At 42.6% G+C, this 27,933-nt stretch overlaps 1 protein-coding gene across 2 annotated transcripts in view; it reads right to left on the minus strand.

Moving 5' to 3' along the window:
- SLC35B4 (solute carrier family 35 member B4) overlaps nucleotides 1–27,584 on the minus strand; it is a 41,673-nt gene extending 14,089 nt beyond the window's left edge. The window contains exons 1-4 of one of the 2 annotated variants that reach the window (XM_039243973.1): nucleotides 27,360–27,584; nucleotides 20,473–20,586; nucleotides 1,586–1,688; nucleotides 80–129 (exon numbers count right to left, since the gene is read on the minus strand). In XM_039243973.1, coding sequence (XP_039099904.1) covers nucleotides 80–129; nucleotides 1,586–1,688; nucleotides 20,473–20,586; nucleotides 27,360–27,436 — 344 coding nt within the window. In that variant the 5' untranslated portion in view covers nucleotides 27,437–27,584. The remainder of the gene's footprint in view (nucleotides 1–79; nucleotides 130–1,585; nucleotides 1,689–20,472; nucleotides 20,587–27,359) is intronic. The other variant, XM_039243982.1, reaches the window with a different exon arrangement.
- Between the last annotated feature and the right edge of the window lie 349 nt (nucleotides 27,585–27,933).

The raw sequence follows: 27,933 nt of genomic DNA on the forward strand, positions 1-27,933 counted from the left end.
CGAGAAAAGGAATCCAGCTGATGGATGGGGCTCAGGACACACCCTTCCTACACATAGAATACGAAAGTGTATTGTTTACCTTTTCTTCAAAATGATAATTCCTAGGATCATGTTGGCAATTAGAGAGCCCTGTAAAAGGAGACAACAGAGTTTTAGTGCCCTGGGAAAGAAAATATTTCCAGATAAATATAAACATGGACACGCAAGCAAAAGAGCCAAGGAGGAAGAGATCAGGATGAACAGTTAATAAGGCTCACTTGTTCTTATAATAGCAAAGAGTACAAGCCACACAAATCTGTTATGTAAAATAATAAAACGTTTCAAAGATAACAACAAGAAAAATGATCAATTCTCTAAATATCGGTCAGAGCGGAAACTAAGGCTTAGCAGAAATCAATTATATTGTAGACTTACTTTTGTGAAATTTTCCATCTAAATTATGACAGTTTTAATAAGCTCTCCTCACCCTCAGTTTTAAATAATGAAAGAAGTCATGCAGGGATCTCTTTCTCTTCTTTGGAAAGAAGGTGATCAATCAGCAAGTCTTTACTAAAAGTCTATTACATGCCCAATGCTTTGAAGGTCACCTACATAATTATACTTAGTGCTGAAAAGTCCCTTTGGGGACAGCACCTTCGATCTCACAAAAATCTCAGACTACGCAGACATGTTAGAATTCCAATGATCACACATCTTGCATTTTTCTATAGTTCTTTTAATTATTTTTTGGTGTTTTATTTACTTCTGAGAGAGAGAGAGAGAGAGAGAGAGAGCGAGCGAGCGAGCAGGGGAGGGTCAGACAGGGAGGGAGATACAGAATCTGAAGCAGGCTCCAGGCTCTGAGGTAGCTGTCAGCACAGAGCCCGATGCAGGGCTTGAACCCACAAACCGTGAGATCATGACCTGACTAAACCACCCAGGCGCCTCGCATTTTTCTACAGTTCTAACTACACTCTCTTTGAAGTCTCTCCCGTTCTTCAGGGAGCATTCTTGTCTTATTTATATATGAACTACATGCAGATCTCCCACCAAACAGGAGAAAAAGAAAACATCTGCTGCTTTGGGAGAAACCCTACCTTCATCAAGAATTTTCCTTTATTTAGTTGTCTCAAATCTCTTGTTTAAAAATATAAATATATACATTTAAAATATTATATTTAAATATTAAAAAATATTTAATATTTAAAAAAATATATATCAGAAAAGGGAGGTATCTCTTTTATGTACTAAGAGTCAATGTAATTTTATGAAAGATACCAAAATTGATGAAAAATAAGTAACATTCATAGCAGGTCTGAATATAAAATCAACCAGATGAAAGAAATTAAACATAAAATCTGTGTCACAGGGACATTTTAGCTCCTTTTATTGATCATTCTTAAGACTTCAGAGGGTAAGAATGAATTGTCCGCCTTTTACCTTACTTCGCAGATGAAAGCCAGCCTTTGCTCACCTATCCAGGACACCTATTCTTGTAATCTAGACTTTTCTTACTACAAGACCTTTATAGTTCTGCCAAGTGTTTGGTCTCCCCTCTTGGCTTCATCTTCTGGAGGAGCATACGCGGGGAGCCGGCAGCACTTACGGATCTAAATATCATGTGCAGAGGCATGGCGATGTTGAGATTCAGGGCATAGTTGTTCACCACGCTGACCGTGAAGAACATGGTGACCATCACGGCGTAGTACCTGAAATGTGGAGATCACAGCACATCACACCAAATCTACTTTAAGGAGATCGAGTGTAGAAGGAAATAAATCTTTTTGGGTAGAAAGGTTTTGTTTTAGTTCCTCTTTGTTAAAAGACTGTATCACTACTACAATGTGAAGTCAATACTAAGTGCATATAAAAATACATCACCAAGCCAGACTAACACAGAAAAAGTGTGCATTACAGAGTATGTGTCAAGGGATACTGTTTTCATCTTTTTCTTTTTTTTTTTTTTTATGTTTTATTTATTTCTAGGAGAGAGAGAGACAGCGTGAGCAGGGGAGGGTCAGAGAGAGAGGGAGTCACAGACCGAAAGAGGCTCCAGGCTCTGAACTGGCAGTCAGCACAGAGCCCGACGCGGGGCCCGAACCCACAACCGCGAGATCATGACCTAAGCGAAAGTCGGACGCTTAACCGACTAAGCCACCCAGGCGCCCCATGTTTTCATCTTTTTCAAGGACACTAAGTATTTTTAAAGCAATTTAAAACTAGGGTTCAAAAAATTTTTATCTGATGGGGTGCCTGGGTCGCTTAGTTGGCTAGGCATCTGGCTGCTGATTTTGGCTCAGGTCTTGATCTCACAGTTCGTGGGTTCGAGCCCCATATCAGGCTCTGGGCTGACAGCACGGAGCCTGCTTGGGATCCTCTCTTCCTCTCTGCCATTCCTCTGCTTGAGTACACACACACTCAAAATAAGCATTTTAGAAAATGTTATCTGATAGACATCAATAGATTTTTTTTAAGTGAATGCATAATCATGATCAGTTCCTTGTATGTAATGGTCAATTTTCTCAACTGTTCCCTCTACACACTTGTTTCTATTATTAATTTTCACTACTCTTTTCTGAAGTAAAGATTTGCTAAATTAAGGACGACTGTTAAGATTATCTCACAATCCGAACCATTAATCCTCCAGATTAATGAGGATATTATTTGACTGGCATAGATCTGTATTTAAAATCAGGGTCTCTGTTTTTGACAGTTTATAGGTCTTTAAATAATAATAAAAGCAAAACCTAAAAAATAAAAGAAAAAAGTTCAATAACCCTAATCATGTAGAAAGATCAAGGGATAAATACAAACGAATGAAAATGAATGAATAAGTGAATTGAATTCAATGAAGAACTTTGCTCTTGTATGCCCTATTTTTATCTAGAAAATACTTCAAATGCCGTTCATCCACATCAGGTTAAGCCATATAAAACTGCCATTTTTTTGGTAGGTCAAAAGGGTTGAAAAGCAACAATTTCATATGATTCAACCTAATACATTCAAAAAGAAAATATTTAAAATAAATGACTACAGAATGCATGGCAAAGGAAAATAAGTGGTTCCCTATCTTCAGGGAATGTTGAAAGTCTGAGCACAGATCCCGCCCTTCTCATCCTTGCACGTGTGCGTTAAGAACCACGGCACGGAAGCCTCCAGGTATCTTGGACGGGAGTCTACTTGCTACAGGTTAGACACAGAGCTGTATGCCCTACAAGCAGCCGTGCCAGGGCTAAGTTAGCACAGTCTGGAGAGTTTTAGTTTCATGATGAATGCAGGACACAGTGTTGCGCACCCACAGTTACTGGGGATCAAACGATAACCATGGGCCCCCAATGGCGCCACATAGGATAAGGGCCCAAGTCGGTAAACCAAGACTTAATTCCTAACCCAACGGCAATTTTGATCCCCCAAGCATGTAACCTTTAACCAGTCAATGTGGAATTCCCTGGGATTCTACTCCCCTTCTACTCCCCTTAGGAGGCAACCTTGCCTAAACAGCACACATCTCGCTAATAAAGTCCTTTCTTTTTAAATTTTTATTTCTTTTTTAAAGTTTATTTTGAGAGAGCAAGAGTGCATAAGCGCGGGAGGGGCAGAGAAAGGGAGAGAGAGAATATCTCAAGTAGTCTCCACGCTGTCAGCACAGAGCCCTACATGGGGCTTGGATTCATGAGCTGGGAGATCATGACCTAAGTCAAAACCAAGAGTCGGATGCTTAACTGACTGAGGCACCCAAGCATCCCTTCTTTCTTTTTTTAAAATGCCCTCTCTCTGAGGGCACCTGGATGGCTCAATCGGTTAAGCATCTGACTCTTGATCTGGGCTCAGGTCACGATCTTGTGGTACATGGGACTGAGTCCCCTATTGGGCTCTGTAGTGACAGCTAGGCCTCCTCCACTCTCTGTCAAAATAAATAAATAAACTTTTTTTTTTTTAAAGAATGCCTTCTCTCTGCCTTTAAAAACCATTCTCTTGTTTACTTGGTGGAGCTCCCCTCTATCTGCTAGATAGAATGCCCATTCATGAAGAGTCTAAGAAAGCCTATTAAATCTTCAAATTTACTTGGTTAAATTCTTATTCTAAACACATTTGGTAGCAGCGTCAGGATCCAAAGGGAAATTCTGATAGTGTTCAGGGACAGGCAGAAACACAGGTATGGGGCCCTGAGAGCCCTTTTGAGTTTCCTCTTTCTCGCCATTTCCAGGGGCAATTGGTAAGTCCCTCTTGGTTTCAGCTCTGCTCTTTCTGCATTTGAGCTGCCAATCTAAGTAGCTTTCCAGTCCAGAGTTCACAGGTCTACACTGACAGGAGGATCTAACAGCGCACTAGTCCTTAGCGCTTGGTTCCATCTGCAATTCCACATTGCATTCCCTTCTCCGGTTCCTGTCCACACCCCCCATTTACCAGGGTTTGGGGGGTTCATCCTTTACTCATGTCCAGTCCATAGTCTCCCTGAATGGAGTCTGCTGGTTTGGTCCACGATGGGCATTGCTGGTAAGAGTAACATCTTTTGCTGACTCCTGGTGTGTTAAGGTACACGTCTTTGTCGTTTTGTATAAATAAAAGCTTAGACTGAGGTTCCTTAAATTCAACAGCCCACCACCTTCTGGCACACCTGCCTATATGAGGTCTAAAAACTATGGTGCTGGAAGCTGTGAAAAGCTACAAAAATGGCGATACTTAAGAATGGCCATGATGGAGAATGTTCCAATTAGATAAGGCTATTTAAGAAACGTACTTCAAAGAAACGATTCCCAAGTTAAACATAATGGGATATCTATTCTAAATGGCAAGCAGAAGCCTCCAAAAGGTTTCAAAATTCCAAACGTATCATTAAAAAGATTCAGTGTAAAAAGCTAGTGAAAGTGAGAAAAGGCACTTAAAACAAGGCTGTAAGACCAGTGTAACCCTACTGTTCCCCTCTATCCTTTGAGTATTCATTCTGGTCAGCCTCTCTATGAATTGCCTTTCACTCTAAAGAGACTATTAAGCAGTCACTTGTAGAATAAGACCAATTGAGGCTACCGGTGATACTTTCCAGGTATCTTTCACTCTGTGATCAAAGGCCAAACTGGGGCGCCTGGGTGGCTCAGTCGGTTAAGCATCCGACTTCGGCTCAGGTCATGATCTCACTGGTTTATGGCTTTGAGTCCCGTGTTGGGCTCTGTGCTGACTGCCAGCTCAGAGCCTGGAGACTGTTTCAGATTCTGTGTCTCCCTCTCTCTCTGGCCCTCCCCTGCTCATGCTATCTCTCTCTTGCTCTTGAAAATAAATTAAAAAAACATTTTTTTTAAAGGCCAAACTAAAGGCTATACTTGAATATTTTTTTAATGTTTATTTTTGAGAGAGAGACAAAAAGCGGGGGAGGGGCAAAGAGAGAGACAGAGACAGAATCTGAAGCAGGTTCCAGGCTCTGAGCTGTCAGCACAGAGCCTGATGCAGAGCTTGAACTCATCAACTGCAAGATCGTGACCTGTGCCAAAGTCAGATGCTTAACCAACTGAGCCACTCAGGTGACCCTTTACTTGAATAATTTCTTATTCTGGGGAGGATCCTCAAGAGCTTTTGTAAGTTTATTACTTTCTGAGCCCAGGTGGGAGAGGAAAATAAAAATCTGATTGTTTCTTCCTTTCCAAATTCAGTTCCATTGGTTACCAATCCTTTCTCCTGGATCCTTTCTCCAGTAAAAACAGCTATTTTCCCTACTGGTCTCCTTTTACATCCTAAGAACTTGACCTGGCTTTCTATCTGCAGGGGGCCTGCAGGCAGTTAGTTGATTCTTTCTTTGCCTGTTGTTGAGAGTGACTCTAGATCCTTTGAAGACCGTATCTTTCACACCCTTTCTGAGGACCCCTCTTGGGCCCATGAGGTTGTTTAATACTCCCAGAATTATTTTACTGTTTGCCCTGACAAAATATTTGAGAAGATTTAGTAACTTTATAATCAAGAATTGGTTGCTGAGGGGCGCCTGGGTGGCTCAGTCGGTTAAGCGTCCGACTTTCGCTTAGGTCATGATCTCGCAGTTCGTGGGTTTGAGCCCTGCATCGGGCTCTGTGCTGACTGCCAGCTCAGAGCCTGAAGCCTGTTTCAGTCTGTGACTCCCTCTCTCTCTGACCCTCCCCTGCTCACGCTGTCTCTCTCTCCTAGAAATAAATAAAACATTAAAAAAAAAAAAAAAAAAGAATTGGTTGCTGATATTCAGAGTCCGAAAGCAATCTTTTTGCCAAGGCCTTCTCCCCCAGGCTATTAGGAACCCAGAGAGAAAGAAGACATTCTTTTTTTTTTAACTTTTAAAAAGTAATCTCTGTACCCAGGAGCTGGAACTCACAACCTGTGATCAAGGGTCACACACTACCAACTAAGCAAGTCAGGCACCCTAAAAGAAGACATTCTTTTTTTTTTTTTTAAGTTTGTTTATTTATTTATTTTGAGAGAGATGGAGAGAGTGAGCAGAGAGACAGGAAGATAAAGAATCCCAAGCAGGCTCTGCACTGTCAGCACAGAGCCCTAGATAGGGCTCGAAGTAACAGACCATGACATCAAAAACCAAGAGTCTGATGCTTAACCAACTAAGCCACCCAACCACCTAGAGAAGATATTCTTATAAGTAGATGGGTGTGTCAGTCCTTTGATATCATTTGACAATCCAATTCTTTGTGGAATTAATAGCTGTTCTTGTTTTATAAAGCCAGTCCTTCACAAGACTAGAGCTGTGGTTCCAAAACTATTCAAGGACTACCAATCATTTTTACCAATCCCCAAGCCTCCCCTCGCTCAAAAGCCTTATGAGTATAAAAATTCTGGCTTTAAGGGAACAAAAATCCTAGTAGAAGCTTTCAGTCCTTCTCTGTGCCTTTAAGATGTAAATGTCCAATGTTCTAGTGGTCTTCTCTAGGAAATTCTATCCGGTCCATCACTTTAAAATGCAAATTTCAAGTGGGATGCCTGGGTGGCTCAACAGTTAAGCTTCTGACTTCAGCTCAGCTCATGATCTAGCAGTGAATTCGAGCCCGGTGGTCGGGCTCTGTGCTGACAGCCAGCTCAGAGCCTGGAGCCTGTTTCGGATTCTGTGTCTCCCTCTCTCTCTGACCCTCCCCTGCTCACGCTGTCTCTCTCTCTCAGAAATAAAACAAACAAACAAAATTAATAGCTTAGGATAATGGCTGACTTTGTCTAATGTTTAATACAGCTTTTACAGGTAATCAAAACATAGTTATCGGGGCACCTTGCTCCTTCAGTTGGTGGAGCAAGAGATTGATCTCAGGGTCAAGTTCAAACCCCACATTGGGTTTAGAGCTTAAAAAAAAAAAACATAGTTATTAAGGACAAGTAAATTAAACAAAGTAAACAAGATAAAAATCGTAAAAATTTTTTAAGTTTATAAATGGGCTTTTCTCTGATATTTATGTCTACATATTGTTTTCCCAATTTTGGGGGGGGTAGCCTAAAACGTTAAAGTTTTGCCAAGTTCGGTTAAATGATGAGTTAAGTTAAAATCATTAAGAATCTAGATCATTTCCGGAAGGAGGAAGTGATGAGGGGGCAAAAGGTAAGCGGACACCGAGCAAACCACACACCCCCATCCCTAGGTGTGATGTGTGTGACATTCCTTGGGTACTCCTGGCTGCCCAAGAACAAAGCAAAGGACAGAAAACACACGGTTACACTGACAGAGTCTCCATCAGTTTACAAATATCTTGGCAAATTACCAGAAAAAAGCAATTTTATCAATAGCCTGATCTCTAGGAACTCCCTACTGCCATAAGGAGACAGATGCTTTCCTGTAGGGAAAAACCACCTTAGCTTGACAAAGGCTGGGCCTCCAATAATTATCTTTAGCATATGGAAAATCCCTTTACAAAGCTTCCTCTGGACTTCACCCCTCCTAACTCCATCGCATGTAACCGCTCTTCACAAGCCCAGTTGTTGCAACTCTTTCTGCCCACCGGCCCTGTCCCTGCTTTATTTAATAAAATCACCTTTGTGCACAGAAGACATCTTCAAGAATTCTTTCTTGACCGTCAGCTCTGAACCCCACCATCACTCCGAAACCCCACCGGGAGGATCTAGGCTCACCTCATACTAGGTAATTATCAAATTGCCCCAGATACCCCAAAATCGGCCTGAAGACTAACAAAACAAACTCCACAACTAAAGGCAGAGAAGAGGCCACATCAGAGAAGGTAGGAAGTGCGGATATAAGGTTTGGGAGAGACATGAATCCAGGCCACTGGGGGGGGGGGGGTGCTGTGGTCACAGAGAAGGACAAGAGACACACTAACTCGTGGGAGAGCATGAGGAAGACAAATCCCCACAGCAATTGGCTTGGAAAGTGAGAGGGGCTGAGGGGCTGAATTCCGTGAGTTCTTGCAACCAGTGGGGCTTAATTAAAGCCTGGAGTTCTAAAGGTCAGCAGGCTTGGCTCCCACAGAGCCCCGAGGCACTGGGGCTGCTCTTAGACACAAGGCAGGGCAAGCGGCCTGAGGACGTACAATAAGTTCACTGTGATTTGAAGAGCGCCTGGGGCGCACAGTGCTGAGGTTAGTGCTCCTCTCAGACTTGCCCCAGAGAGGCAGTAACAGAGAGACCGCTCCTGGGGTACAAAGGTACAAAGGAACTGGCAGGAGCTTCCCCTCCTGCCCCTCAGCGTAAGCACAGAACCACATCCAGGAACCAGCCCAGCACCCACACTCGCTACCTAACCTGCTGATGAGGCTGGAACCGCCGGTCTCGGTTACGCTTGCCTCAGACCCAGCAAGGCGGGTCCCCAGAAGGTCAGCCAAAACCCCCGTCCGCAGCACTTAGCTGCCCTGGAAGTTTGGCGGGGGCCTTGGTTCCAGCAGCAGAGGCGAAGGGTTATCATTTCACAAGCAGACCAGCGCACAACTAGTTAAAACACACGACATTCACGCCAGAGACAAAACACTGCCCACGACAGGCAAAGAGAGGCTCTGCGGAGGTCTGAGGGATGGAGCAGCCAGGACACAACAGCAGAGCACATGCGCACACATGGGAGACACTCCCTGAAGCGGCAGGCCCCTGGCACAGGGGACACCAGGCTGCAGGGCACTGTAAGACCTCTTCTTCAGAAGGCCATCACCCTCAAGAACAAGAGACACAGCTGACCTTCCTAACCCGGAGAAACAGGTACAGAGGCTTAGACAAAATGAGAAGACAGAGGAAGCTGTCCCAAATGACAGGTCAAGGTCATGGACAGAGATCTAAATGAAACAGATATAAGTAATATGACTGATAAAGAAATGACCATAAAATCAGTCTTCAAGATCTAGACTTGTAGACAGAGTAACGGAAAGTAATCATACTGAACAACAAAATTATGCAAAATGAGAACAGACTTAGGGAACTTAGTGACTCCATTAAACATGAATGCATTTACATCCCAGGATTCCCACAAGAAGGAGAGAGAAAAGAGGGTAGAAAATTTATTTGCAGAGATAACTGAAAAGTTCCCTAATCGGAGGACGGAAACAGAAAACCAGATCCAGGAGGCACAGAAAACCCCTAACAAAATCAACAAAGGGAGAGCCACACCAACACATATTATATTAAAACAGCAAAACATTAACCAAGAAAAATAATTTTAAAGCAGAAAGATATCAAATCAAATCAGCAAGACAAAAGAAGACAGTTACACATAAGGGAAACCCCAAAGGCTACTGGGATTTTTCAGCAGAAACTTTCCAAGCCAGAAAGGGATGGCATGATATATTCAAAGTGCTAAACGGGAAAAATATGCAGCCAAGAATACTCTATCCAGTAAGGCTGTCACTCAAAATAAAGAGTTTCTCAAACAACACTAAAGGAATTTGTGAGCACTAAACCAGCCCTCCAAGAAATAATGGGACTCTGAGTGGAAAGACCAAAAGTGACAGGATGAAGACAGGAAACACAAAATCATTAAAAATGAATATTTTGGGGGGGGAGAGGGGTAAAGAATCAGCCAAGGAACTCACAGAATAAAAAGATGCAAAATACAACACCACGTACCTAAAATGTGGGGAGGAGAGGAGTAAAGAATAGGTTCAAACTTAAACTATCAACTTAATATGGACTGCTATATGCAGAAAAGGTTATATACAAACCTAATGGTAATCACAAATCAAAACCCACTAATAAATATGCAAAGAATAAAGAAAAAGAAATCCAAATATATCACTAAAGAAAATCAGCAAACCGAGAAAGACAAGAAAGGATCGTAGAAAATCTTCAGAAACAAGAAGACAGATAATAAAATGGCAATAAATACAGATCTATCATAATTACTTTGAATGTAAATGGACTAAATGCTTCAATCAAAAGACACAGGGTGACAAAATGAATAAAAAAATAAGACCCATCTATGTGCCACCTACTCACTTTAGGCCTAAAGACATCCACACATCAAAAGTGGGGGGATGGAGAAACATTTGTCATGAACATAAATGTCAAAAGAAAGCTGGAATAGTAACACTTATGTTGGACAACCTAAACTTTAAAACGAAGACTATAAAACAAAAACTATAATAAATTGAGATAAAGAAGAACACTAAGTAATAACAACAATAATAATAATGACAACCCAACAAGATCTAACAATTATAAGTATTTATGCACCCAACATGGCAGCACCCAAATGCATAAAACTGTTAATAACAAACACAAAGGAACTGATAGTAATACAATAATAGTCGGTGCCTTTAACACCCCCCCCCCTTATATGAATAGATCATCTAAACAGAAAACTGGGAAGGAAACAATCGCTTTCAATGACACACTGGAACAGATGGATTTAGCAGACATATCCCAAACATTCCATCCTAAAATAGCAAAATACATTCTTCCCAAGTACACATGGAACATTCTCCAGAACAGATCACATACTAAGCCACAAAATAAGGCTCAACAAATTCAAAAAGACTGGCATCATACCATGTATCTTTTCTGACCACAAGGCTATGAAACTATAAGTTAACCACATGAAAAAATCTGGAAAGATCACAAATAGGAGGCTTAAATAACATGCTACTAAACAATGAGTGGGTCAATTAGGAAATAAAAGAGGAAATTTAAAAAGTACACAAAAACAAGGGAAAACGAAAACACGATGGTTTAAAACCTTTGGGATGGGGCCCCTGAGTGGCTCAGTCAGGGTAAGCGACTGACTTCAGCTCAGGTCGTGATCTTGCAATTCGTAAATTTGAGCCCCACATCAGGCTCTTCTGCACTGACAGCTCAGAGCCTGGAATCTGCTTCAGATGCTGTGTTACCCTCTCTCTCTGCCCCTCTCCCGCTCTCTTTCTCTCTCAAAAATAAATATTAAAAGAAAATTTAGAAATAAGTAAATAAATAAAACCTTTGGGATGCAGCAAAGCAGTTCCAAGGAGGAAGTTTTTTTGTTTTTGTTTTTTAAGTTTATTTTTGGGACAGAGAATGAGTGAGCAAGCTCAGGGGAGTGGTAGAGAGAGAGGAAGACAGAGAATTCCAAGCAGGCTCTGTGCTGACCCACACAGGGCTCAATCTCAACAAACCAGAGTATCACAACCTGAGCTGAAATCAGGAGTCAGATGCTTAACCAACTGAACCAGGTGCCCTAAGAAGAAAGTTTATTGCAGTACAGGCCTACCTCAAGAAGAAAAATCTCAAACAATCCACCCTTATACCTAAAGGAGCTAGAAAAAGAACAAATGAAGCCTAAAGCCAGCAGGAAGAATGAAATAATATGTATTAGAGCAGAAATAAGGAATATAGAAACTAATTTAAATACATATATATACACACATATATGTGTGTATATATATGTATATATACACACATATATGTGTGTATATATACGTATATATACACACATATATGTGTGTATATATACGTATATATACACACATATATGTGTGTATATATACGTATATATACACTTTATGTATATGTATATATTTAAATCCATGAAACCGGGAGCTGGTTCTTTGAAACAATAAAATTAACAAAACCTCTAGCTAGACTTAAAAAGAGAAAGGAACCAAATAAAAATCACAAATGAGAGAGAAAAAATAACAGCCAACGTGACAGAAATACAAACAATTATAAGAGAATATTATGAAAAATTATATGCAAACAGATTGGACAACCTAGAAAAAAATGAATTAATTCCTAAAAACCTGTAAGTTACCAAAAGTGAAAAAGGAAGAAATAGAAAACTTGAACAGTCTGATACAAGAAATCGAATCAGTAATAAAATATCACCCAATAAACAAAAATCCAGGACCGGATGGCTTCACAGGCGAATTCTACCAAACACTTAAGAGTTAATACCTATTCTCAAGCTATTTTAAAAAAAAAAAAAGAAAAAAGAAAGGAAGGAAAAGTCCAAATTCATTCTATGAAGCTAGCATTACCCTGATACCAAAACTAGATAAAGACACCACCCCCCCCTCGCCGAAAGAGAGAGAACGAACAAACACACTACAGGCCAATAACTCTAATGAAAAATGCCAATATCTCAGATGCAAAAAGCCTCAATAAAATCCTAGTGAACCAAATCCAACAATCCAACAATCCATTAATAAAAAAAAAAAAGTCACTCACCAGGATCAAGTAGGATTCATTCCTGGGTTGCAAGGATAGTTCAAGATTCACAAATCAACCAACATGGCACATCACATCAATAAGAGAAAGGATGAGAACTATATGGTCATTTCAACAGATGCAGAAAAAGCACTGGACAAAGTACAACATCCATTCATGATAAAAAAAAAAAAAAAAACCCTCAAGTAGGTGTAGAGGGATCACACCTCAACATAATAAAGGTCATATATGAAAAGCCCACAGCTAAACTCCTTTTTTTTTTTAATATTTTATTTATTTCTAGGAGAGAGAGAGAGACAGCGTGAGCAGGGGAGGGTCAGAGAGAGAGGGAGTCACAGACTGAAACAGGCTCCAGGCTCTGAGCTGACAGTCAGCACAGAGCCCGACGCGGGGCTCAAACCCACGAACCGCGAGATCATGACCTAAGCGAAAGTCGGATGCTTAACCGACTAAGCCACCCAGGTGCCCCTAAACTCATCCTTAACTAGGAAAAACTGAGAACTTTTCCCCTAAGGTCAGGGGAAGGATATCCATCCCACCCTTTTTATTCAACACAGTACTGGAAGTCCCAGCCACAGCAATTAGACAACAAAAAGAAAAAAGCATCCAAATCGATAAGGAAGAAGTAAAACGTCATCACTATTTGCAGATAACAAGATACTCTATACAAAAAACCCTAAGAGACTCCATCAAAACACTGTTGGAACGGATACATGAATTCAGTAAAGTATCAGGATACAAAATCAATCTACAGAAATCTACCGCATTTCTATACATCAATAATGAAAGAGCAGAAAGAAAAATTAAGAAAACAATCCCATATACAATTGCGGCAATAGAAATAAGATACCTAGGAATAAACCCAACTAAAGAAGTGAAAGACCTGTATTCTAAAAACTATAAAGAAGAAAGAAATTGGAAGATGACACAAAAAGACATTCCATGCTCGTGGACTGGAAGACAAATATTGTTAAGATGTCCCTATTACCCAAACCAATCTACACGTTCAATGCAATCCCTGTCAAAATATGAAGAATATTTTTCACAAAACTAGAACTAACAATCCTGAAATTTGTATGGAACCACAAAAGACCCCTAATAGCCAAAATAATCTTGAAAAAGAAAAGACTGGAAGCATCACAATTCCAGACTTCAAGTTATATTACAAAGCTGTAGTGACCAAAACAGTATGATACTGGCACAAAAACAAACACATAGATCAGTGGCAATGGAACAGAATAGAAAATCCAGAAATGGACCCACAATTATCTGGTCAACTAATCTTTGACAAAGCTGGAAAGACTATCCAATGGGAAAAAGACAGTCTTTTCAACAAATGGTTTTGGGAAAACTGGACAGCAACATGCAAACGAATGAAACTAGACCACTTTTCTTACACCGTACGCAAAAATAAATTCAAAATGGATTAAGGACCTAAATGTGAGATCAGAAACCACAAAAATCCCAGAAGAGAGCACAGACAGTAACTTCTTTGACACTGGCTGCAGCAACTTTTCCCTAGACAGGCTCCCCAAGGCAAGGGAAACAAAAGCAAAAATAAACTATTGGTACTACATCAAAGTAAAAAGCTTCTGCACAGCAAAGGAATCAAACAACAAAACTAAAAGGCAATCTATGGGATGAGAGAAGATATTTGCGAATGACATCTGATACAGGGTTAGTATCCAAAATATATAAAGAACACATTAAACTCAACACCCCAAAAAACCCAAATAATCCAATTAAAAAATAGGCAGAAAACATGAACATTTTTCCAAAGAAGACATACAGATGGGCAATAGACAATGAAGACACTCAACGTCACAGATCATCAGGGAAATGCAAATAAAACTATAATGAGATATCACCTCACACTTGTTGGAATGGCTAAAGTCAACAATGCAAGAAACAAAGGTGTTGGTGAGGATGTGGAAAAAAAGAAACTCTTACACCATTGGTGGGAATGCAAACTGGTGCAGCCACTGTGGAAGACAGTAGGGAGGTTCCTCAAAAAGTTAAAAACAGAATTATTCTGTGATCCAGTAATTAAACTACTGAGTATTTACCCAAAGACTACAAAAACACTAACTCAAAGGGATACACGCACCCGGATGTTCACAGTAGCATTATTTATAATATGGAAGCAGCCCAAGTGTCCATCAATTAATGAACAGATAAAGAAGTCGTGTATACACACAATGGATTATTACTTAGCCATAAAAAAGAATGAAATTTTGCCATCTGTAACAACATGGGTGGAATTAGGTGGTATGATGCAAACTGAAGTAAGTCAGAGAAAGACCAATACCGTATGATTTCACTCATATGTGGAATTTAAGAAACAAAATAAATGAGCAAACAGGGGAGGGAGGGAGAGGGAGGGAGGGGGGAGGGGGAGGGGGAGGGGGGAGGGGGAGAAAGAAACAGACTCAACTACACAGAACAAACTGAGGGTTATCAGAGGGGAAGGGGGTGGAGGATGGGTGAACTAGGTGACGGGGATTAGGAGTGCATTGCTCATGAGGAGTACTGGGTAATCTACAGAATTGCTGAATCACTATATCGTACATGAAAAACATAACACTGTATGTTAACTGGAATTAAAATAAAAACTTAAAAAAAATCTAGATCATTTCCAAATAAGACAAAATAGTAGAACATTAATTACTAAACAGAAGTTTATCTAACTTTGGCTTCTTATTGCAGAGAAACTAAAAGACCTATGGATGTTAATACTCCATCGGAAAATTTTAAAAGGCATGTGCTTTTAAAATTTTGAAATGTATTCGTAAATTTACGAATTCAAAAAAAATGCGGGTAAAACTGACAATTTCACAATTACTTACCTCTTAGCTTTTACTAGAAATTAAGGTTTCTAAGGGTTAAGAACTCTAATTCACATATGTAATTAAGGCTACTAAAAATAATAAGGAAAACATCTCTGTATGGCAGGAAAGCAGGATGTGTTTTCAGGAGAAAAAGGTGTGAGAAATGGAGATGGTGTGGCTGGGGCTCAGGTGTCCACAAGCATCCGCCTGCCGGGGTCCCACACAGACCAGGCTCGGCCACTCGCCATTGAGGGAATCCAAAGGCAGAGAGGCGAGGGGTGGTGGCACAAGGAATTTATTTCAGCAAGGGCAACACCAGGAAGACAGGGCACTAGCATCTGAGACACTATACCTCCCAAGTGCTGAAAATACTCTCAGGTTTATATAAAGAAAAAGTGGGGCAAAGCGGGTGAGTGGGTGCAGTTGGGAGTCACACTGGGTCACTCTAGCCTGGAGTCAATCATGGACAGGGTCTGGCTGGCTCAGGTCGGTCCTTCTTGCTTGAGGGGGTAGTTTCGGTTCCTTTCAACACTTTGCCTGCTGACTCTTCAGCCCGAGCCAAGAGACAAGTTAGAAAGAACCCAGCTAGAATCCGAGGTCAAAATGGAGGCAGCAGAAGTCCTCTTTCAATACAGTTTTTGTTAAGGGGAAAAGAAATAATTTTGTCCTAAAAGGAGGCTGGTTGTTTATAGAGGGGGAAAAAAAAACACACACAAAACATAGGACAAAATTGGAATATAGGGGGGAAAACGTTGTAGAAGGTTTGTGAAAAAAGAATCTTTAAACAGGAATTTTCATGTGTGGTCAAGCTGGTTAAGATTAAAATAAAGGTATTTTAAAAAATGAGTTTTACGGGTGTCTCTGGGGCCGTGGGTTAAGTGTTTGACTCTTGATTTACACTTAGGTCATGATCTCAAGGTTTGTGCGATCAAGCCCTATATATAGAGCATGGAGCCGGCTTGAGATTCTCACTCTTCCTCTCTCTCTCTGCCTCTCCCCTGCTCTCTCTCAAAATAGACAAACATTTTTTTTTTTAATTTTTTTTTTTTAAATGTTTTATTTATTTCTAGGAGAGAGAGAGAGACAGCGTGAGCAGGGGAGGGTCAGAGAGAGAGGGAGTCACAGACTGAAACAGGCTCCAGGCTCTGAGCTGGCAGTCAGCACAGAGCCCGACGCGGGGCTCGAACCCACAAACCGTGAGATCATGACCTAAGCGAAAGTCGGACGCTTAACCGACTAAGCCACCCAGGCGCCCCTAGACAAACATTTTTAAAAGGGAGTTATAAGCTAGTACTAAATAAGAATTTGATTTTCTCTCTGTTAAAAGGACAAAGTTTTCTTGGACTTTTGATCTGATTTAGGTCAGACTGTAAAAATTTCTTTTACCTTTTAAGTATTGGGTTTTGTAATAATATCTGATCTTATTTAGGGAAGTGATTCAAACCCTTTTTAAAATATCTTTGTCTAACTTTCTACATGAAGTCCTTTTAGCTTAAAATATACCAAAGTGTTTGCTAAATGAATTAGGCTTATTTGAGATGTATATTACATGGAAACCATGGTCAGAAGTAACCCTAAGCTTTTATATCGTATTTGTTAAGACTGTGGCCCGTGTGGATAAAGTCATTCTGCTTCCGGAAAATGGCCCCTCACTGCCAGACTTTTGCCATCCTCATTTCCTGGTAACATGGCAACCTCTGAAATTTAAACCACCTTTTATTTCAGGATAGAAAAACAATCTCACTGTGCACCTAACTTTTCACAAACAAAATAAGACCTCTCACGTGTCAATTCCCCTAAATTTACACTGTTGAGTTAAAGAGTGCCTACCAGAAGATATTCATGATTCAGAATTCACTCCTTTTGACAAGCCCCTATTTCCTGGATTAGGGATGGATACAGGAGGCTATGATCAAGAACTGCTCCTTCATTCTTAAAATTACTGCAAAACCTGTTAAAGCAATAGCAGCTCAACAAATACCCTTAAACTCTCTGGCCAAAGCTCTCCCTGATAATGGAATAACTTGTCATTACCTACTGGCTGACCAAGGAGGTGTCCATGCTGTGGCGAACACCACCAGCTATGTCTGGACTGACACTTCTGGGGACAGTGAAACTCAATTACGTAAGATCCAGAACAAGTTGCTTGGCTTAAGAAGGTGACTTGCTCCACGGGGTCTTTCTTTGATTTATGTGATTTTGATGGATTGGGGTCTTGGGCACCCATGACTCTAAAGTACGCTCCTGGGGTGCCTGGGTAGCTCAGTTGGTTGAGCATTCGACTTCGGCTCAGGTCATGATCTCATAGTTCGTGGATTCGAGCCCTGCGTCAGGTGCTGTGCTGAAAGCTCAGAGCCTGGAGCCTGCTTCAGGTTCTGGGTCTCCTCCTCTCTCTCTCTCTGCCCCTCCCTTGCTTGTGCTCTCATTCTCGCTCTCAAAAGTGAATAAACATCAAAAAAATTTTCTTAAAGTAAAGTGCACTCCATTTACTGGGATTTATCCTGCTTATAGTAATGATAATCATCTCTCTGCTGTGTTGGATCTTTCAAAAGCTTTAAATCCATGTAGGCATTAACCACCAAGCAAACGATCTCCCTACAACTGGAACATCTAAGTAACAAAGAAAATAACCGACTTAAGGAGTGTGAAGCTCTGACCTGTGAATATCATGGAGGTTAAGGTCTTAACCTTAACCTATGGATGCCACTAAAGGAACAATAAAAACTTCAAGATCTTCAGAGTGGTCTAAGGCCTTCAATTTTTATCACATATCTCATCTGAGAGTCTGATCAAAAGGGCATAATTTGTTAAAAAGAAAATGGCAGGCCCGAAATGGTGCCACTTATGGACCTGAGTCAGTGAACTGAGGATTCCTAACGCAACGGCAATTTCAACCCTCCACCCCTCTCCACCCCCCGGAATGTAACCCTTTATCAGTCTACACAGAATTTCCTGGCCAATACTAGGGGGTTTTCTTTTTTTTTTTTTTTTTTTTATATTTTATTTATTTCTAGGAGAGAGACAGAGAGAGACAACGTGAGCAGGGGAGGGTCAGAGAGAGAGGGAGACACAGACCCTGAAACAGGCTCCAGGCTCTGAGCTGGCAGTCAGCACAGAGCCCGACGCGGGGCTCGAACCCACAAACCGCGAGATCACGACCTAAGCGAAAGTCAGACACTCAACCGACTAAGCCACCCAGGCGCCCCACTAGGGGGTTTTCTGATGGACCCCTTCTGCTCGCCTGAAGAGACCACCTTGCCTAAGCAATTCATACCTTGCTAATAATCTTTCTTCTTCTTTAATGTCCTCTGACTTTAAAAGCTTTTCTCAGTGGATTTACCTAGTTGGATTTTTCAAATTTACTTAGTTGAATTTTTTTTTTAACACTGAGAATAGCTATTTCAAGTTTCTAAATAATATACTATTGATGATTTCACAAGGTTTCTTGCCAAATTTTCTTAGTCCTATCTTGAAAAGATGTCATTTGGAGATAAAGAGTTCATCAAGGTCTTTTAGAGAGTGAATTCTAAGTATTCCACATTCCCGTCTACATAGCACAGCCTAGAAACTGCTCCTGGCAATGAAGGATGCACCCATGAGGTCAATATTTTGATTGTAGCTTCTCAGAAAATAAAACAGCCAGTACAATGGACACACGTGGAAGTATGACTGTTAGGGCAAGATCAAAGGGCAGGTTAGGCAGCTGGGCTCCCCTCTGAACCCACTGGTGACCCCTGAGTGTTGGCGGGGGGGCGCAGAGTCATAATACAAGGTAGGAAATCAAAATACAGGGATGGAGGGGCGGGAGACAGGGCCAGCCAGTGAGGACACCATTTATAAAAGTTAACGATGAGGGCGAATGTGTTCCTGACCTGTGCTAGCGTCAGCCAGAGTGAAAAGAGATAGTGGGGGAAAGGGGGAAAGAGTCAGAGGAATCAAAAATGCTGGGGCCCCTACGGTGATAATAAATGTTGGTCTTGGGAGCAGAAAGTTTCCTGTAGCTATTGAAGCCAATGGAAAACAACGTGTTCAGAGTACTTAGCATTACACTGGGAAACTTAAAGTACAGTATTAGTAAGAAACTTCAGCCAGATTCTCTGTAGCCCGCTACTCAGGAATGCTGCAAAGAACACCGACAAGAACCAGTCCTCCCATACATCCACACCGGAAAATCCCTGTCAGGGGAATTAAGTGACAGGATACTACTACAGACTTACAATCGGATGCATTACACCTCTCAGCAAGGGTGCTGAATTTTCAATACACTGTTTATTAGAAGAACTGTCCTGTTTTCTATTTGGCCCCTGTGAGCACAGGTATGCAAATCTGGACTAAGGGGCAGAGGTCTGGAATCAACAATGTTGCCTTAGCTTACTGTTCATGTTCTTGTAATTGAGGGGAAGTTCATGAAACAGAAAATCAACCATTCTAAAGTGAACAATTCAGTGGCATTCAGTATTCATGAGGCTGCGTAACCACCACTTCTGTTTATTTCCCTAAGTATCTGATAACTTTACCAACATGAGGACAGCATACACAACTATTAAGAAAAAATTTGTGATCACACTAAACCTTTAACCATATACTACACACACACACACACACACACACACAGTATTGTTTCCACCATAACTATTTTCTGTCACAGAAGGAATTTTATTCTTAAATTTTTTTTTTAACATTTATTTATTTTTGAGAGACAGACAGAGCATGAGCAGCAGAGCGGTAGAGAGAGAGAGACACAGAATCGGTAGCAGGCTCCAGGCTGTCAGCACAGAGCCTGATGCGGGGCTCAAACCCACTAACCATGAGATCATGACCTTAGCTGAAGTTGGACGCTCAACTGACTGAGCCACCCAGTCTCCCCAGAGAATTTTATTCTAAAAATAGTCTCCCTGGAGTTTCATAACATAGTAAATTCAGAAAATGAGTTACCATTATTATTCTCCCAATATCTTTGACACATATCTTCTACAAGGAAGCCTCATACTCCTTTGATCTAGGTACCAGAAAGTTCTGAACTTCTTTAAAAAAACAAAAAACAAAAAAACCGAAGGTGGAAAGAGACTGCAAAATGACGTACCTTATTGGGATGGCTGGCCGCTTCCTTCCCAAATCAGCTTCAAAGAGGAAGCCTTCCACGGCAATAAATAAAAACTGCGCAAATGTCACAATGTTCCCGCATCCTGGATGTTTCCTGTGTAGTAAACAACAAAAAGGTAAATAAGGTACAAAAAGCTGCAATAAAGGGCATCAAGCCTTGCTATACTGATAGCTCAGAATAACAGGGAGGACTGATTTCTATCACCCACTGTCCTTCATCTCCAGTTTCACATCCTGTGGGTCGCACACAGCCATCGACAGAGCTCACAGAGAGGGTCAAGGTTATTTCGCTCTTCCCTGGTTGCAGCAGGCCAGGAGTAAGAGTCCGTCTGATACATTCATTCTTAGAACTATGATACAACTTTCCTAGCAAGCTGTAGGAAGCTGATCGTCCATGGGGTCCTCGGTGAACCACGAGGACTTTAGGCAGGACCCCAATCAGCTTCAGCAGCAAAGTCCAAGCCCAGAAATAAGCTGAGGCCTTCCGGAGTGTTGACACAGCTCCCCATCTGGGAACCACCAAGACCACTGGTAATGGAAGACGTGCACCTGCGACCGGTGACTGGGCCATCGCCTGAGATAAGGTCCCCATGGGACAACTGGTTCTTGGGGCGGGGAGATTCATACTCTTTTTCAAAGTTATCAGGCACAGATATGCATACAGCACATGAACCGGTATACAACACATCTGTGGAGGAGTGACTAGGAAAAAAACGGTCTACAGACAAAGCATCTTTGGCAAGAGTTAGGAGAGATAAGGGGCGGTTATGAAGAAGACTGAAGAACACTGCTATCATCTCCTGTTCTCCACAACCCTGAACACAAATATATCAGGTACTCGACAAATGGTAGAACTGAATCGAATCTCTTCAGTGATCCATGGAAGGGTGGAGGAATCTTCCACAGCGACTGTTAGGAACATATTTAGAAGACAGAAAAAGAAAATTCTTCTGACTTCCCTCTTGAAACACTGCGAAATATGGGGACTTAAAAGGTTTGTGGTTTTGAGTCTGTCCTCTCAGGTTCTGCTCCGTCACTGGGAGAAGTACGAAGCGAACATTTCTCTGTTTCCCTGAAGCTTCCAGATGTCTCATATGACCAGGATTTTTCAGACTTCATATTCCGTGTTCTCATCTTGACCAAGAACATTTATTTACCAGAGGCTACTGATTAGAGGGATTCTTGTATTGCACATATACTCTTACAGTGAACATAACGCTACTTATGAAAAACCACCCCCATTCTCTCTTGGTGGTTTTAAGATTAAACAGCAAGGCCAAGTAGACAAGTTCTTAAATATGCCCAACAGGCGTAAAACAGACAATCCCTGACATGAATGAGCCACTCTCGTGCAGAGCTCTGCTTTACCGTCTGACACAGAACCGCTGCGCCTCTTCAGTCTCTACTGTCTATGGGTGTCCCAGAGAACTCTTGCTGGATGTTCCACAATTTCCTTTAGCATTTATGTTCGAGGGACAGGGCTAAACATGCACAAAACCGGAAATAATCACATAAGACCTTGACCTCACTTGAAGAGCTCATTAGAACCATGAGCCGAAATAGGGGTGACAGGACAAGGTACTTCAGCTCTAGATAGTTCCTGGCACAGTGCTTTTCAACTCTAGGCTGCTCTTTAAAGTCCCACGTGCCTGAGGAGTCTCACTCCCCACCCCCAGTTCTGCTTAGACCGCTCTGGGGTGGGGCCCTGGAACATGGACTTTCCAAAGCTTTCCACTTGATTCCAGTGTGAAGCCAGAGTTGAGAACCACTAGTGTAGGGGACAGGGAGGAAGATGTGGGGGGAGGCGTGTGTGTGTGTGCGCACCTATGTAAGATGTGCAGGTAACTCTCACAGGCTCTCGCCGAGTTGAGAACCACTGTACTCCACGGTGGCGAAAAGAACACAATGACTGGGGCGCCTGGGGGGCTCAGTTGGCAAAGTGTCCGACTTTGGCTCATGTCAGGATCTCACAGTTTGTTGAGTTCGAGCCCCGCATCGGGCTCTGTGCTAACAGCTCAGAGCCTGCAGCCTGCTTTGGATTCTCCGTCTCCCTCATCCTCTGCCCCTCCTCCACTCATGCTCTGTCTGTCTCTCTCTCAAATTAAAAAAAACACACATGAGAAAAAGTACACAAGGACATGCAGGAACCAGGTCTCCACCACTTACTGCGTGAGAGTGGAAGGTTATTCCCCTACGTCTTGTTTCCTTATCTTTAAAATGGGAACAGTGTTCGTTCCTATCTCACTGGTTTATACACAAGCCAGTCCCTGAAACGCACCTAACAGCATGCCACAGAGGGAAAAAGGCCCTAGGATCTCGCGCACCGAAGGCCTTCAATCAAAGTATAGTTCATTCTTTTAAAAAGGCATTTATCTTGACCAATTTTTCCACTTATAAAAATGCAAGTGACAGGGGCGCCTGGGTGGCTTAGTCGGTTAAGCGTCCGACTTTCGCTTAGGTCATGATCTCGCGGTTCGTGGGTTCGAGCCCCGCGTCCGGCTCTGTGCTGACTGCCAGCTCGGAGCCTGGAGCCTGTTTCAGAGTCTGTCACTCCCTCTCTCTCTGACCCTCCCCTGCTCACGCTGTCTCTCTCTTTCTCTCTCTCTCCTAGAAATAAATAAAACATTTAAAAATAAAAAATAAAAAAAATGCAAGTGACATAGTTTGAATTTTGTAGTGAGGATTCAACGAGAGACTATACATCAAGGGCCAAACACAAGACCCAAAAGGGGCTCATCAAGCTTCCTTGCTTCCTCCTGTTTTCTCTTTACCGCTAGATTAGGCCGTTCCGCCCTTCCCCGGCTGTAGCAGCCATTTCAATTACAGACCAGTTAGGGAGGGGCACCTGGGTGGCCCCGCTGGGGAAGCCACCGACTGCGGCTGGGCTCAGTTCACAGGCTCCTGGCCTGTGGGTTGGAGACCTGCCTCGGGCTCTCTGCTGTCCCACAAAGCCCACTTCTGATCTTGTCTCCCTCTCGGCCCTGCCCCCTTTCTCACTCTCTCTCAAAATAAACAAACATTTAAAAACAAAAGGACAATTATGGAGAATGTACCGTGTGTAAAATTCGGTGCTAGGGAGCTCCCAACGTGAAGGAGATCTGACCCCTGAACCCTTAAGGACATGACAGTGTATATGGAATGTACATGGCATATGAAACACTAACGGCCTGGTGTCACACAGGGCAGGTCAGAGGACGGACGGTGTCCAATTCACCTTGGCGCCTGCACTCTCGGGGCGCAGCATCTGGCCTTCGCTCAAGGAGCTGAATGAATGGGAGGGTGCTTCACTTTAAGCAAATAGGACCTAAAATATTAGTACTGTAAAAAGAAACCATTTATTTCAAAAAATGACTTTGCAAGTGAATTCCTCACAGGCCTTTGGAGAGAGCATCATGATTTTGAATTTTTGAATTTTATCTGTATTTTACAGAGGTAGTTATTATTGGGCCCATTTCATTGCTGACGACACTGAGGGCTTCGTGGCACCGAGTCTCCCAGGGCCACATGGCAAATAAATGGTGTGTGCAGACTCCCTTAAGGTATTGTTCACAATTCAGTAGTTTTTAGTATATTTAAAATCGTGCAGCCATTACCATTTTAGGGCACTTTCAAAAGAAAGCCCATAACCATTAGGAGTCACTCCCCACTGCCCGCTCCCCCTAACCCTTGACAACCCTATTCTACTTTGCTATTTCCACAGGATTTTTATTTTTTTTTTTTAATTTTTTTTTTTTTTTTTTATTTCTAGGAGAGAGAGAGAGAGACAGCATGAGCAGGGGAGGGTCAGAGAGAGAGGGAGTCACAGACTGAAACAGGCTCCAGGCTCCGAGCTGGCAGTCAGCACAGAGCCCGACGCGGGGCCCGAACCCACGAACCGCGAGATCACGACCCAAGCGAAAGTCGGACGCTCAACCGACTAAGCCACCCAGGCGCCCCTCCACAGGATTTTTAAATCTCCCTAATGTACTCACATAATTAAAGAAAAAAATCAACTTAGCGTTTTGGGGAACACACAGCTATCAATGGAACTATTTGTTTTAACTTGAATAATTCTTTTTTTTTCCATTTTAAAACTTCAGCATTAAAAACTTGGATCCTTTTCCCCAAATCACTTGTTCTCTTGGACTTTATTCCTTAGAAATTATAATCACCAAATGCAGTTTCTCTGACTTTGAATTCTCTTTGGCAAGAAGTCAAAGTTTGACTTCGAAGACAAGCAACTCTGAAGAGAACAAAATCTATGCCTTTTGTATTTCTTATTCTAGATTTGGGAAACGTCCTTAAGTCAATACTACGCACTTGACTGTAAATTAAAATGGAAAAAAGAAAATGTGTCAGACTTTTCCTGACCTAAGGCACGCAATACCTTGCCTAGCTAGTTAGCTGAGATGTGCACATCCTATTTCCAAGCTCTTTCAGCAGGGAGATGAAGGCATCCATCCATTCATTCATTCCTTCATATCTGTTCTGTACACTGCGTGATGCTTTCTACTTTATCATAGGTCCCAATTATAGATATAAAAATCAGAAAGAAAAACCTAGATTTATTTTCTAATTTGGGGAAGATGGATAAAATGCTTGCTTTTTCCTAGCTTTCCATTTGTATTTAGTGTTCTACTAGCCTCTTGATTAGGGCACATAATGGTTCCAAGGAAGCCGTAGAAGAAGGAGAGTTCCTGCTGTATAAAAATTTATGAGCTTTCCACTGTGATGTCCCAAGATAAAGCCAAAAATTATGAGGACGCCAAACCAACAAAGAATCTTAAAGACCATCTGGTTCACTCAGCTCTTTCTTTATTGATCTCTGGCATGGTAAGCTGTGAGTTGCCCAAGCTGAAATCAGGAAAAAGCTGCTATGAGGTCTGATGTACGCCACCCGCTAAATTAATAAATATACCCCTCACCGCTTTATGAAAACCCGTTACTCTATGCAAAGAGCCAGATTTACAAAAAAGGTAAATAAGGATTTATTTATAAATTATTCAGAGTGTTCTACATAGAAGCTCCTACAACTCACAGACACATTAGATTTATCCACCACTTTTCAGGAGTAGCTCATAAAGCAAGTTTACCTGTACTGAAAAGTTAGAAAGGGGAAGTCAGAGTGCCTCAAGTACTTTGCACGTGCATCTCATTTAATCCTTCAAATCCCTGTGGGGCTGGGAGAGCCACCACCAGCCTCTTAAAGTTCGAAGAATAGACTCAGGAGGTGAAGTAATTTCGCCACGAGCTCTCACTTAATAATGAGGACCTTCAGTTGCTACAGATTCTGACGTCATACAGCCTTTGGTAGAATTTTAATTCAATGGCATATTCAACATAACTATTACACTGTTATTCTCTGACCTTCATTTCCATGGCTGGCCTGATTTTATCATCTTCATATTTTTAAGTCAATTTCCAAAGTGACCTTACTTTGAAGTATGTAAGATTGACAACTAGATACATTTTTGTTTCCATTTTTAAACCTCTCTCCACCTACTCCCCAAAGAAGTGACAGATCTTTATCAACACTTTCTGCATAAGCTTTCAAGCTCTTTAACAGCAAAAATTAACCCACACTGTAAGTAAACGGATTGCTTCAGAATGACAAATCGATGGGATCATGAAAATAAAGTACATTTCCAGTAGCCTCCACATGAGAAACTGATCAAAATTCTGTGGGCTGCTCAAACTAAAAAATAACAGGGAGGCTGCAAAAGGTACTGGGCTAGCGTTTAAGTATCCTGAATTCTAGTTCTGGCTCTGCCACTTAAAAGTTACAGTAGGGGCACCTAGGTGGCTCAGCCAGCTGAGCTTCCGACTGTGGCTCAGGTCTTGATCTCACATTCGTAAGTTCGAGCCCCACGTCAGGCTCTGTGCGGACAGCTCATAGCCTGGAGCCTGCTTCGGATTCTGTCTCCCTCGCTCTGTGCCCCTCCCCAATTCGCACTCTGCATCTCTCTCTCTCAAAAATAAATAAACATTAAAAAAAAGTTAAAGTAAAAGACCACCTAACTTCTTGGCACCTGTCTCACCTTCAGTGAAAGAAATAATTCCTGTCCTGTTTGGTACACAAGAATATTTGGATGATCAGTAGAGATGTATGGGTTCAGAAATAGGGCCACAGATATTTTATTTTACAGAAATAGGGAGAGATTTTGCAGAAAAGGGAGACCCCCAGAACCAAGACTTGAGATTTTTAGTGCTGAGCCTTTTCTAGTCTACCTGTCGTTGTCTTTTCTGTAACAACAGTTTCTATCCACTGACCTTTGCCCATTACTCAACATTATTTGAGTGCCACCTCAATAAAGCTAACCTAGTTTCCTTCTGGGAACGTGTCATAATCATTCTTAAAGTTCCGCCTCCAAATGCATGCTTCTCAATGTAAAGACTGTAACGTCTTAAAGCTGGAATTACTCCCTCTGGTCAAGTGGACGGGCTCTCTGAATAAGAATCCACTCTCCTACATCACTGGGAGGTATGCCTGGGTCCGGGACTCATAACCACCTCTAAAGCCAATAAAACAAACGTTCTGGGGGGCACATTAAAGAAACTTTCTTTGCAGTGAGTACAGAATCAGACTGCTTTAGAAGTCAAAAAGCTTTGCCCAAGTCAAACGCGTGGCGTTCACAGGATGGAGAAGAGGTGGAGGAACCCTGGCTTCCAGGGTTCTGCCACGAGCTTCCTGCCGACCTTGGCCCCGTCACGAGAGAAACTGCAGGTTTCAGTCCCCCAGGGGGTGAGGACAGCACCCCGAGCGCTCCCCTCCGAGGGATGCTGTGCAACTGGCTGGCGGGAGAGGGGGCAGCGCGCGGGACCACAGAGCGGTCATCCCCCCGCCCCCGCGCGCCGCCAGCGGCGACGCGGCCCGCGAAGGTCACTTACCGGGCCAGGAGCTCCAAGAAGATCACGTTACTGCAGCAGCCTGCGAACACCAGGCCCACCGCGAAAGCCGGGCGCATGGCCGGTGCCGGAGAAGGAGAGCGAGCGAGCCCGCTTATACCGCCAGCCTAAGAAGCCGGGCTGCTGCGTCCGCCGCGGCACAGAACATCCCCACGGACCCACAGCGCGGCTCTCCTCCCGGGGCCGCCACCGACGCTGCCGGCTGAGGAGCTGTAGTTCGCAGTCAACTCCAGCCCCATTCAAACGAGGGGGCGTCCCGGTCCGGGCCAGACTACACATCCCAGGATGCCGCGCGCCCTTACGCCCGGCTGACGTTCCCGCCTCAAAGTTCTTCCGCCAGAGAAGAGGGTGGGATATGATGCCCGTCAAGCCTCGCGCGATAGGAGGCCGCGGGGCTTTCTGGGAAGTGAAGTTCCGATGCTGTCAACGTGGTTTCTTGCGAGACCGCCCAGGGTTCGGGAAGAGACTCGACCAACGCAGTAACAACAAACCCGAAGCTGACGCCACTATAGCTACAGACCTGTGATTGATTGATTGTCAGAGGTGTTGCCATCTG

Source organism: Hyaena hyaena, unplaced genomic scaffold (genome assembly GCF_003009895.1).
Source record: "Hyaena hyaena isolate Hyena2069 unplaced genomic scaffold, ASM300989v1 scaffold_8, whole genome shotgun sequence".
NCBI classification, from domain to species: Eukaryota; Metazoa; Chordata; class Mammalia; order Carnivora; family Hyaenidae; genus Hyaena; species Hyaena hyaena.